At 45.5% G+C, this 13,702-nt stretch overlaps 1 protein-coding gene across 2 annotated transcripts in view; it reads right to left on the reverse strand.

Annotated features, from left to right (window-relative positions):
- The window catches only part of SLC7A6 (solute carrier family 7 member 6), a 34,776-nt gene that overhangs the window by 19,007 nt on the left and 2,067 nt on the right, over positions 1-13,702 (reverse strand). For both annotated transcript variants that reach the window (XM_004583971.2, XM_058675044.1), the window contains exon 3: positions 4,423-4,981. In XM_004583971.2, coding sequence (XP_004584028.2) covers positions 4,423-4,945 — 523 coding nt within the window. In that variant the 5' untranslated portion in view covers positions 4,946-4,981. The remainder of the gene's footprint in view (positions 1-4,422; positions 4,982-13,702) is intronic.

Raw genomic sequence — 13,702 nt, forward strand, 5'->3', positions numbered from 1 at the left:
ACCATATGAGTGCCAGTTTGTGTCCTGGAACTCCACTTCCCATCCTGCTCTATGCTTGTGTTCTGGGAAAACATTCAAGGATGGTCCAAAAAAAGTCTTGGAATCCCACACCCACATGGGATACCTGAACAAACCCCTGGGTCCTGGCTTTGGATTGGCTCAGCTCCAGCCATTACAGCCACCTGGAGAGTGAACCAGCAGAAAACCAGAATCTGAAAAAGTGATGCCCTCAGGCACCAAGAAACAGGCACCAAGAAACTGAACGCTAGTCAGAGGGTCTGGAATTAGAAGAGGAAGTAGAGGATACAGTGACCTGGGGAGCACAGACTCAAAGGAAGCAGCACTTCTCAAATCAAACTGATTATACCAAGCAGGAAGTCAGGTACAAGATCACCAGAACCTTTGATTGATCAGGAAATAGACCGGATTACAATATTCAGTGATGGCAACTATTTAGAAATATTTAGAAAGGTGGGCACCATGGCACAGTGGACTAGGCCACTGCTTGGGACACCCACATCCCACACTGGAGTCCTAGTTCTAGTCTCAGCTATTCTACTTCCCATCCAGATTCCTGTGAATACACCTAGGAAGCAGTAGATGAAAACCCAAGTACTGGGGTTCCTGCCACCCACACAGGAGACCTGAATGGAGTTCCTGATTCCTGGCTTTGGCCTGGCCCTGACATAGTTGTGGCAGACATTTATTTGGACAATGAACCAATAGATGAAGATCTCTCTCTTTCTGTTACTTTCTGCTACTTTTCCTTTCAAATAAAATAAGTAAATCTTATTTCAAAAGAAGACAAAAGTATTTAGAACAATGCAGATCAAATAAACCTACCAGTGGGCCAGCCACCAGCTTGCAGACTCTGCTCTCCATGGTTATGTGGAGACTTCCTAGAGCCTCTCTTCTAGAATGCAAGCTTTAACTGTTTAGCCTGACATGGCTACAACTTCTTCATGCAGTTTCCCAAACAAGCAGGCTCATACTCATGTCTTAATTTTGAAACTTCTGGATTCTCCTGTCCTGTCCAGGAGGGAAGATTCCCAGATCACAGAACAAACAGAATACACCCCAGATTCAGGGCAGACCTTCTTCTTATATTTCCTCCAATTACAACCTAATTGGGTTGCTCCCATTGCCACTCCCATCCAAAGACTTCTTCCCCTCATGTCCCAATTGTGTGGAAAGCATGATTCTATGCCCTTAAGTCCAAAGAAGAGAATTAAGCCAAGCCCTAAAGCCCAGTTGGCTAGAGCAGAAAATGTTTCATGATTTTGCCCTACTTCTGACAAGTTTTTGCTCTTGGGTATAAACTTTGGCAAAGTCTGGGTTTCTGGAACAAAGAGTTTGCAGGAATTGGAACCCTAAGTAATATGTAAAAATGCATGCTGAAATGAATAAGGCCATAAGACACTGTGACTTTCTAAGAGGCTTCTCTCGCAATCAAAAGCTCAGTGCTTGGGGTAGTGTCATGATACAATATGCTAAGATTCTATCTGCAGTGCCAGCATTGCATATGGGTGCCGATTCATGTCCAGGCTGCTTTACTTCCAATCGAACTCCCTCAAAATGTGCCTGGAAAGGCAGCAGAGGATAGCTCAAGACATTGAGCTCCTGCACTCATGTGAGAGACCCCAAAAAAGCTCCTAGCTTCAAACCGGCCCAGCTACAGACATTGTGGCCTTCTGGGGAGTAAAACAGCAGATGGAAAATCTGTCTTTCCTCTGTTTCTCTGTTTTTCATAAGAAAATAAATATTAAAAAAAAAAGGCTCAATTCTTGGTAAGGATATGGGCTTCCTACACACAAAAGCACGTGGATTTTTTTTAAATTTTATGAATGTATATTGAAAAGGCAGATTTACAGAAAGGAAACACAGAGAGAAAGATCTTCCATTCGCTGGTTCACTCCCCAAATAGCTGCAATGGCTGGTGCTCAGCCGTACATAGACAAGGAACAGGGAGCTTCTTCTGAGTCTCCCATATGCAGACAGGGTACCAAGGCTTTGGGCCACCTTCCACTGCTTTCCCAGACCACAAGCAAACAGCTGTATTCAAAGTTGAGCAGCTGGGACTCAAATCAGTAACAACGTGGAATGTTGTGCTTAGTGGTGGAAGATCAGCCAATTGAGCCAAAGTGCTAGGCTCAGGACATTTTTATTTTTTATGTATTTAATATTATTATTATTATTATTATTATTATTATTATTAGAAAGGCAGATCAGATTTACAGACAGAAAGAAACATAGAAAGATCTTTAATCCACTAGTTCATTCCCAAAATGGCCGTGATGGCTGGAGCTGAACCGATTCAAAGCTAGGAGCCAGCAGCTTCTTCCAGGTCTTCCACATGAGTGTGGGGTCTCAAGGATTCGGGCCATCCTCTACTGCTATTCCAAGCCATAAGAGGGAACTGGAAGTGAAGTGGAGCTGCATATTCAAGGTGAGGGATTAGGTCGCTAGGCCTCTGCGCTGGGCCCGAAGCTATAATTAAAGTACTCATCTTTTGGGCCCGGAGCAATAACTTAGCTGCTAATGCCCTTGCCTTGCACATACCAGGATTCCATATGGGTGCCAGTTTGTATCCTGGTGGACACACTTCCCATCCAGCTCCCTGCCTGTGGCATGGAAAAGCAATAAGGACAGCCCAAAGCTAGGACCCCGCCTCTGCACAGCAGACCCAGAAGAGGCTCCTGGTTCCTGCCTTCGAATAAGCTCAGCTCCGGCCATTGCCGCCACTTCGGGAGTGAATCAGTGCACAGAAGATCTTTTTCTCTGTTTCTCCTCCTCTCTGTAGATAAGACTTTCCAATAAAAAAATTAATTTTAAATCTAGGGCCTGGCTTGGTAGTCTAGCATCTAAAGTCCTCGCCTTGCACGGACCAGCATCCCATATGGGTGCCAGTTCTAATCCCAGCAGCCCTGCTTTCCATCCAGCTTCCTGTTTGTGGCCCGAGGACAGCTCAAATCTTGGGACCCTGCACCTGCATGGGAGACCCAGAAGACGTTTCAGGCTCCTGGCTTTGTATCGGTGCAGCTTCGGCTGTTGCAGTCACTTGAGAGTGAATCAACAGACGTAACATCTTCCTCTGTCTCTCCTCCTCTCTGTATATCTGACTTTCCAATAAAAGTAAAATAAATATTTAAAAATAAACAAACAACTCTTTAAAGAAAGAACTCATCTTTTGATGGTAAATGATGGGTGATTTGAGGATAATCATTTTCCCTTTAAGAAGAATGAATTATAAGCAGAAAAACAGCGAGTCCTTAGAGAGCTCTGTGAGGGCAGTGTCCTCCTGGCCAGTGCCCATCAGACAGATGGCAGGCACCCACCTTTCCCTTTCTCAGCAGTATCTGCTTCCCTTCAATGTGCCAAAGGATGTGAGGGGGTTTCTTTTAGTATTTGTTTTCAACAAATTCTTTAACGTCAGAAGACACGGTGTACTGCACAATCATTTATTTCTAACTCCAAGGCACCCTCAGTCTATTTTTAACATAGTGGATAAACAATATATACTGCCAAAGCTTTCGCAAGCAGAGATATGGAAAGAACAGCATAGAATTAAGTGATTTAATTCTAAGGGGCAGCACAGGGCTAAGGAGCACAGGTGACTCCAGGCCACTTCTCAGCTAAAACAGCAGCTGTGCAAAGCCAGGTAAATTCCCAGTCATCATCTCTGCTGTGACCGTCTCACACAGAATGCCTCCTTTTTACCCCCTCAGAGAAAAAAACAGGAATCCACTGGGATATCTCAGGCTCTGTCCTCAGAGACCAAAATGTAGGGTAGGAGCCACCTTTCTCCACTGGCTACAGGAGGGGCTTGTTTACAAAATCTGTGTGAGGAAATCCAAAGCAGTAACAGGAAGAAGCCATTCCGACGTGGTACCTTCTGCTTGCAACTGACAGGAAAGAGGGCAGTGCTGCGGATCTTGGGGACCCCCACAGTCGGAAGAAGCCGATTTCCTCAATGAGGCCTTTTAACTGGTTTAAGGTGAGAAACTGGGAAATGAAGCAACATTTTTGTTTGGAAAGCAAAACAAAAAACTCAATGTTCAGGGAATTTTGTAAGTTAAGTTACAACTACTGAAGTGTATGCCAATCAAAATACCTGACATGACAAATACAAGACATGCACCAACCTGTCAGCCAGCCTAGGGAACAAAACGCTGGGGCAGCCAGGAATAGAAGAAATGAGAGGCACCAAAAACCAGGAACAAATTCATGTTTCTCCTATTATGTCCCTTATACTTACCTTTGTCTAAAAATCAAATGGGACTTTGGTGAAATTACTTCTTCAAATGGTAAGATCCTCCCTCCCCACAAAAGACCAAAAAAACCCACAAAACCTTCAAATATGGTAAAAATACTGCTATTACAACAGCCCACTGCACGCCCATCTCACATTCAGCCCAGACTTACATATGCAAGCAGCAGCGAGGAGACGGCAGGCCAGGTACGGAGGATCGCAGGAGGGGAAAGAGGGCTGGATGATGTAGTTGGCAAAGGTGATGGCAATGATGGCCTGACCAGTAGGTTCAACAATCAGCAATGAGGCCCACAGGCGGATGAAGGCAATGAAGCCCCCAAAGGCCTCTAGAATATATGCATAGCTGGCCCCTGACTTGGTAATGGTGGTCCCCAGCTCTGCATAGCAAAGGGCACCCACGACAGAGAAGAGCCCACCAATTGCCCACACGGTCAGTGACAACCCATAGGAGGCAGTGTACTTCAGCACACCCTTAGGTGAGACAAAAATCCCTGAGCCAATCATGTTGCCCACTACCAAGCTGATCCCATTCAGTAGGGAGATCTCTTTCTTCAGCTGCATGGTCTCCAGAGGCTCTTTAGGTGACGGGCTGGCATCTTCTTCCACCATGGGCTGGCTGGCTTCTGGAAGGAGATGGTAGGTGGGGGTGGGGCTCCCAAGCTCCCTGGTTTCCATGGTAAATGGTTCTTGCACACCTGTGTTCACTGTAGCCTGGAAAAGAACACAAGTATGTCAGTCAAGGGTAGGAATCGGTGAAGTTCTGGTTTAAGACCTTCCAGACAGGCAGGATTCCCTGCCTACCTCCTCCTTAGGGTCATACACACAGTCCTACATACAGTAAGCCTGCCTCAGTCACTAGACAGAACACAAGGAACTGGAGGCAGCCCTTCATTGCTCCTGAGAAAGACCCTGCGACAACTCCATAGTGACTTACGACAAACAATACTTATCTTGCCTTCCAGGGTAGGCTGGCATTAGGTTTATTCAGAGTATCAGCTCTCCTGGAGGTCTTGTTTTGATTTGTTCTCACCAGCTCAAAACCCACAAACCTGCTTCCACAGAACAGACCAGTCCTTGCACCTGGTACACAAATTTAACAGCCTATATGCCTCTCATTGTCCACACCCTGGCAATCCCGCCCACTCACTTCTACCCAAACCTAATAAGGTCCTTCTGCACTGTCCAGCAACATGTGGGGAAGTCTGTAGTTACCCTGAGACCAGCAGAGACCTCTGGGAGGGGCTAAGAAGCCAACACCACAGTATATCACTAGTACAGAAACTGCATCTAGGATAAGACTCTTTCAAAATACATCCGTGAGTTGCTGAGTCCACAGCACTCACCTTACTTCCCTGACCCCACACCCAACATTGCTTTTCCATTCCCTCCTCATTCCCTAAGTTTCTGTACCAGTCACATTCCAATTCTGAATCCCACCTCATCTTTGAGAAACGAATGGTAAGCATTTGATTTCCCCTCAGTTACCATTCCTGTAAGATCATAGGGATAGGGCCCAGTGCAATGTGGCTCAGTGGCTAAATCCTTGCTTTACACATGCTAGGAACCCATATGGGTGCTGGTTTGGTTTTAAAGATTTATTCAGGGCCCGGCACGATGGCTTAGTGGTTAAGGTCCTCGCCTTGTGGGCCCGGCGGCGTGGTCTAGCGGCTAAAGTCCTCGCCTTGAAAGCCCCGGGATCCCATACGGGCACCGGTTCTAATCCCGGCAGCTCCACTTCCCATCCAGCTCCCTGCTTGTGGCCTGGGAGAGCAGTTGAGGACGGCCCAATGCTTTGGGACACTGCACCCGCGCAGGAGACCTGGAAGAGGTTCCAGGTTCCCGGCATCGGATCGGCGCGCATCGGCCCGTTGCGGCTCACTTGGGGAGTGAATCATCGGACGGAAGATCTTCCTCTCTGTCTCTCCTCCTCTGTGTATATCTGGCTGTAATAAAATGAATAAATCTTTAAAAAAAAAAAAAAAAAAAAAAGGTCCTCGCCTTGCACGTGCCGGGATCCCATATGGGCGCCGGTTGTAACCCCGGCAGCTCCACTTCCCATCCAGCTCCCTGCCTGTGGCCTGGGAAAGCAGTCGAGGACGGCCCAAAGCTTTGGGACCCTGCACCCGTGTGGGAGACCCGGAAGAGGCTCCTGGCTTCGGATTGGCTCAGCTCCAGCCATTGCAGCCGCTTGGAGAGTGGATCATCAGACGGAAGATCTTCCTCTATGTCTCTGCTCTCTGTACTTCCGCCTTTCCAGTAAACATAAAATAAATCTTTTAAAAAATAAAGATTTATTTATTATTTATTACAAAGTCAGATAGAGAGAGAGGAGCATTCAAGGGGAGGACTTTAACTGCCTGGCCTGGGTGCTGGTTTTTGACCCAGCTGCTCCACTTCCCTTCCAGCTCCCTGCTTGTGGCCTAGAAAAGCAGTAGAAGATGGCCTAAAGTCTTGGGTTTCTGCACCCATGTGGGAGACCTGGAAGAAGCTCATGGCTCCTGGCTTCGGATAGGCTCAACTCCAACCACTGTGGCCACTTGAGGAGTGAACCAGCAGACAGAAGATTTTTCTGTCTTTCCTTCTCTCTGCAGAATCTTTTTAATAAAAATAAATAAATATTAAAAAACATAGGGATAACTTCCAGGGAGAACAGGATGAGTTATCAAGTTCCCAAAAGACTCTCCTGCACTTGATAAAAATTCACATGCCAGGACCAACTAGCAAGGCATAGCAGGCTAAGCTGCAGAATTAGCACAATGACTCAACTGGCTAATTCTCCACCTGAAAATGCCAGCATCCCATTTAAGTACCAGTTCATGTCCTAGGTTCGCTACTTTCTGTCTAGCTCCCTGCGAATCTGCTAGCGCACCTGGGAAAACAGTGAGGGATGGCTCAAATTATGAATCTACAGGAAAGATTCAGAAAACTCTTCTGGCACCCAGCTTCAGATCAGCCCAGTTCTGGCTGCTGCGGCCATGTGCAGAGTGAATGAGTAGATAGAAGCTCGCGCTCTCTCTCTCTCTCTCCTTCTCTCTATAACTCTTTCAAGTAAAAATAAATCTTTAAAAAAAATTCATACGGCTGGCACACTGGCTCAACTGCTAATACTCCACCTCCAAGGACAGGTATCCCTTATGGGCACCAGCTCGTGGTTCCTGCACCAGCTGCTCCATTTCCAATACAGCACCTTGATTGTGGCCTTTGGACTCTGCATCTGCATGGGAGATCTAGAAGAACCAGTGGGTGGAAGATCTTTCTGTAAATCTACTTTTCCAATGAAACTAAACAAATCGTTTTTTTTTTTAAATCATATGCCAGAATCTGGTGGTCTCATGGAATTCAAAGCAAAGTAAGCAATTATTCCAGAGTGATCAGTTCTCAGGGAAATTTCTAATCTCCACATAAACCCATGAAAACTTGGCCCTTCCTGTCATAATAGCCTTCCAGGCTGATCTTGAGCCCAAATGAGAAAGCTTCTCTGGGGCACTAGTCCTCTTTTCCCAGTCCCGGAAGAACTGAGCCAGACTACCTCTGCTTAGCCAAGGCCTGACTTTATTAGGCAGCACCACTTCTCGCTTCACCTCTGGCACCAAGCCATGGAGGTTTCTCTACCTGGGCCTGTGGGAACATACTTGTTTTCACGTGTCAGATGAGCACTGGCTTGGGAACAAAAGCAGTAAACACCTGAAAAGCTCATAGTCTCACAAAAGACTCAGGTGCAGGGAGTAAATCAGCAGATGGACAATCTTTCCCTCTCTATCTCTCCTCTCTGCAACTCTGTCTTTCCAATAAAAAGAAATACATAAAGTCCTCGCCCTGAATGCGCCGGGATTCCATATGGGCGCTGGTTCTAATCCCAGCAGCTCCACTTCCCATCCAGCTCCCTGCCTGTGGCCTGGGAAAGCAGTCGAGGACGGCCCAAAGCCTTGGGACCCTGCATCTGTATGAGAGACCTGGAGGAGGTTCCTGGCTCCTGGCTTCGGATCTGCACAGCACTGGCCATTGCAGTCACTTGGGGAGTGAATCATTGGATAGAAGATCTTCCTCTCTGTCTCTCCTCCTCTACAAATAAATAAATCTTTTAAAAAAAAAAAAAGAAATATATCTAAAAAACAAAGGGGGGAGGCAGAGAGAAAGACAAGCCACAGTTCATCTATGGCAGAGGGAAAAGTGGCAATCACCACATAAGCACACCTTTCAAAGGAAATTCTAAAGGTCAAGTGTAAGTTAACAAAAGCCAAAGACACTCATAGCTTTTCTCCAGACTGGGGTGCTCAGAGAAAACAAACATGGGGACAAAAACACTCCAGTGCCAATGCCTGAGGGGTGGAAGGCACAAGTAATTCTGCTCTGGCCATTAATCCTACCTAAAGGACAAATAGAGAATCACTCAGAGCCAGCCTCAAAACCTAAGAAAACAGGGCCTCTAACAGGGCTGACCCAGGAAAATATGCTCTCTACCACCAGTTTAGCAAGCACCTGGGAATAAACAAAGGTGGGAGACTGTGTGTGGAGATCTACAGCCAGGGTGGAGCAAAAACAGTGAGGAAATGCCTCCCTCCAGCAAACAAATTCTAATGAGAACACTAGGAAACATGCAAGGAATTCAAAGCCATTGATGCCCCTAGGTAACCACAGCAACAAACCCAAAATATAACTCGCCATTTAACTGACTCAGAATCCCACACTAACAGCCTAGCAAAAGAAAAAGCACACTCCGTTGTACCTCATTCCTAGTGTTCCACACACTGCATGTGGCAATTATTAACAAATTACAAGCTACACCAAAAAAAAAAAAAAAAAAAGGCAAGAAAATCAATCCTCTATAAAGAGGCAAAGAAAATGATAAACCAGGGCCAGATGTAGCATGACTCAGATATTGGAAACATCAAACAGGGAATAATTAAATTTAATACTCTACAGCAACTAATGAAAAAGCTGGACAGATTTGCAAGAGTACATAGCAGGAAAAAATGTGGAATTTCTTTTTTTTTTTTTTTTAAAGATTTATTCATTTTATTACAGCCAGATATACACAGAGGAGGAGAGACAGAGAGGAAGATCTTCCATCCGATGATTCACTCCTCAAGTGAGCCGCAATGGGCCGATGCGTGCCGATCCGAAGCCGGGAACCTGGAACCTCTTCTGGGTCTCCCACGTGGGTGCAGGGTCCCAAAGCATTGGGCCGTCCTCAACTGCTTTCCCAGGCCACAAGCAGGGAGCTGGATGGGAAGTGGAGCTGCTGGGATTAGAACCGGCGCCCATATGGGATCCCGGGGCTTTCAAGGCGAGGACTTTAGCTGCTGGTCCACGCTGCAGGGCCCCAAAAATGTGGAATTTCAACAGAAAGATGAAAAGCATTAAGAATCAAAACGAGGGGCTGGCACAATGGTTCAAGTGGCTACAGCTCCACCTCCAAGTGCAGCATCCCATATGGGAGCCAGTTAATGTCCCGGATGCTCCACCTTCCATCCAGATCCCTGCTTGCAACGTGGGAAAACATAACCCAAGACCCTGGGACCCTGTACCCAGGTGGGAGACCTAGAAGAGCTCCTGGCTTTTGGCTTCGCATTGGTTCAACTCCAGTTGATGTGGCAATTTGGGGAGTGAACCAGCAGATGGAATATCAAAAGAAACAAAATGAGGAAAGAGGAAAAAAGAAAACTGCAGACTGTTTAAAGAGCTTTTGGGGCCATGCTCTTTCAAATAAATAATTCTTTAAAAAATAAAGCTAGGCTGTTATTACTTACAGCTCATTATTTAAAGAGGACCTAAGTACTTGGGTTCCTGACTTCTGCCTTCAAACCATTGCTATCCCTAGTTCTTTTTTTTTTTAAAGATTTATTCATTTTATTACAGCCAGATATATACAGAGGAGAGACAGAGAGGAAGATCCTCCGTCCGATGATTCACTCCCCAAGTGAGCCGCAACGGGCCGATGCGCGCCGATCCGAAGCCGGGAACCAGGAACCTCTTCCGGGTCTCCCACGCGGGTGCAGTGTCCCAAAGCATTGGGCCGTCCTCAACTGCTTTCCCAGGCCACAAGCAGGGAGCTGGATGGGAAGTGGAGCTGCCGGGATTAGAACCGGTGCCCATATGGGATCCCGGGGCTTTCAAGGCGAGGACTTTAGCCGCTAGGCTACGCCGCCGGGCCCTATCCCTAGTTCTTGAAGGCGTGTGGGGAGTAAACAATCAGTTGGGAGCTCTCATTGGGTTTGTCCCCTCCCCAACTTCTGGATTACTCTGCTTTCAAGTAAAACAAACTTAAAAAAAAAAAAAAAAAAACAAAACTGGTGTAGTGGCCCAGCGGGTTAAACTCCTACTTTGATGCTGGCAATCCAAATATGGGTACTGGCTGAAATATTAGCTGTTCCATTTCTAATCCAGCTAAATGCTAATGTGTCTGGGAAGGCGGTGCAACATGGCCCCAAGCAGGTGGGTCGGTCCCTGCCACCCTGTAGAAGACAGATGGAGTTCTGGGGCTCTGGCTTTGCCTTGGACCAGGCCTGGCTGTGGCAGTTATTTGGTGAATGAGCCAACAAAGGGGAGATTTCCCTATTAACCATTTGGCTTTTCAAGTGAATGAAATAGATGAAAGATTAGGAGACCATTAAAAAAAAAAGAACAAAAAAGATGGCAGGAAAAGAAGAAAATAACAAAAAATATACACAGACCACGGAACAAATAGAAAAAAAAAATAACAAGATTGGGAGATTTTAATCCAATTATGTCGGTAAGCACATTAAACATAAATACATGATCGAAAGACAGACATTGTCAGATTAAAGAAGAAAGTAAAATCAAATATATACCCACTTTAAATATAAAGACAGAAGTGACACGCAAAAGGATGGAAACAAGTATGTAGTCAGTAATCTGTCACAGCACTTGCTCTTTAGGTAGCAACTGATAGAGAAGAAAAAAAATGACAAAAGAGCTACTAGGACTACTGCAGTAATTCTGAACTCACGGAACCTCCCACAACTGTGTGAGACACGACCCTAGCACAGCAGATCCACAGAGCTCTGCAGCAACACGATGAAAACCACCTAGGCAAGAGGCCCTAACAAGCCTAGACTTCCAGCTAGGGAAGTTGGCATTGCGAGGCATCATCAGCATTCTACCAAAGACATCCTCGTTGGATGTTTCTGTCTTCAATTTCTTTTTCCGATTAACAAAAGAAATAGGTATGTGAGGTTCATTCACACACAATATCAATCTCTCGGCTTCTTTTTCCATAACACACTGACATTTCTAAAAATCACCACTGGAAACAATTTGCATTACATAAGTCCATACATCTGTCTTGGAAAATCAGTATTAAGTACTATTTGTAAGGACACACACAATTTCATAACAGGATTTCACCCTATTATCCCATTGTCCTGAAGCAGACAGTAAAAGAATTTACCAGATCACTAAAATCTTCCCATGAAAATTTAAACATGTTACTTCATATGCAATTTTTAGGAAAAAAAAAAAGATCGAAGTTAAATTACACGGCAAGTTTTACAAACTAGATTAAAACTTCTTCCATGATCAATGAAAAAAGATGCTGTTGAGCATTACACCACAGCTTAACTGTAATGAAAACATGGAAGACTTGTCTTTTCTGTACTTCTTTGAGTTCTATATATATTATCCTAAAAGATTTATTTATTTTTCTTAAACATAAATTTTAAAGAAAGAATTGGAGGACCCGGCATGGTGGCCCAGTGACTAACTCCTTGCCTTGCATCCACCAGGATCCCATATGGGATCATATATAAGTGCCGGTTCATGTCCTGGCTGTTCCACTTCCCATCCAGTTCCCTGCTTGTGGCCCGAGAAAGAGAATGGCCCAAAGCCTTGGGACCCTGCACCCACATGAGAGACTTAGAAGAAGCTCCTGGCTCCTGGCTTCAGATTGGCTCAGCTCTGGCCACTGTGGCCACTTGGGGAGTGAACCAGCAAAGAACTTTCTCTCTGTCTCTCCTTCCCTCTGTAAATCTGCTTTTCCAATAAAAGTAATTATTTAAAAGAGAGAGAGAGAGAAAATTAAGAGATGGAGAGAGGGCTTCCACCCACTGCTCCCCAAATGGCCAGAGCTGAGCTGATCCGAAGCCAGCAGCCAGGAACCTCTTCTGGGTCTCCCACAAGGGTGCAGGGTCCCCAGGACTTGAGCAATCCTCTGCTGCTCTCCCAGCCCATAAGCAAGGAGCTAGATGGGAATAGGAGCAACCAGGATCGGTGCCGACATAGGATTCTGGCACTAGCCAGCAGAGAATTAGCTTGCTACACCAACGCATGAGTTCCATATTTTCTTTTTTCTTTTTTAAAAGATTTATTCATTTTTATTGGAAAGCTGGATATACAGAGAGGAGGAGAGACAGAGAGGAAGATCTTCCATCCGATGATTCACTCCCCAAGTGGGCCGCAACAGGCCGGTGCTGCGCCGATCCAAAGCCAGGAACCTGGAACCTCCTCCAGGTCTCTCACGCGGGTGCAGGGTCCCAAAGCTTTGGGCCATCCTCGACTGCTTTCCAGGCCACAAGCAGGGAGCTGGATGGGAACTGGAGTTGCCGGGATTAGAACCGGCGCCCATATGGGATCCCGGGGCTTTCAAGGCGAGGACTTTAGCCGCCAGGCCACGCCGCCGGGCCAAGTTCCATATTTTCCACAGTATGTACCCAGTTATTTTCTTCATGCTACACTAAAATATATTTATTATATTTTTCTAACAAATAAGGAAAGTTTTAACACCATTTATATTTGTCTTTTTACCAAGGATACCAGGAAACTCCAGATAAAATTCAGCTCCCAAGTGCAGTTGATCAGATGCCATAATTTCAATAATATTTTCTGCCTAAGAGGGAACTTGACTAAGTTCACAAAAAAATGGACTTAAAAGGTAGGTTATTTGGGCCAGAGATGTGGCATAGCAAGTTAAGCTGCTGCCTGCAAGGTGCCATTCCATATGGACACAGGTTCAAATCCCCACTGCTCCATTTCCTATCCAAGCTCCCTGATAATGTATATAGGAAAGTAATGAAATATGGCCCAGAAAGCCTAAGTCCTTGAGTTCCTGCACCTACTTGGAAGACCCAGAAAAAAATCCTGGCTGTTGGTTCTAGACAGGTTCAGCTTTAGCCAATGTGTCCATTTGGGGAGTGAACCAGCACAGGGAAGATCTTGATCTTTCTTTCTCTCTCTCTCTCTGTCAACGCTTCCTTTCAAATAAATAAATTTCTCTTAAAAAGAAAAAAAAAGATAGGTTTATTTTGGTACAAACATATTTTGAAATCCAGGCATATGAGGCATCTTAGAAATGTTCATGGAAAATGTGTGTTGTGAAAGAACTATGCATGGGTTTCAAATTTTTTTGCACCAAAACAAGGTTATCTTTTAATTTTATTTTCTACAAACTTTCTGAAGTACCTTGTAGTTGTCTCC

The sequence above is a fragment of the Ochotona princeps genome, chromosome 16 (assembly GCF_030435755.1).
Source record: "Ochotona princeps isolate mOchPri1 chromosome 16, mOchPri1.hap1, whole genome shotgun sequence".
Lineage (NCBI taxonomy): Eukaryota > Metazoa > Chordata > Mammalia > Lagomorpha > Ochotonidae > Ochotona > Ochotona princeps.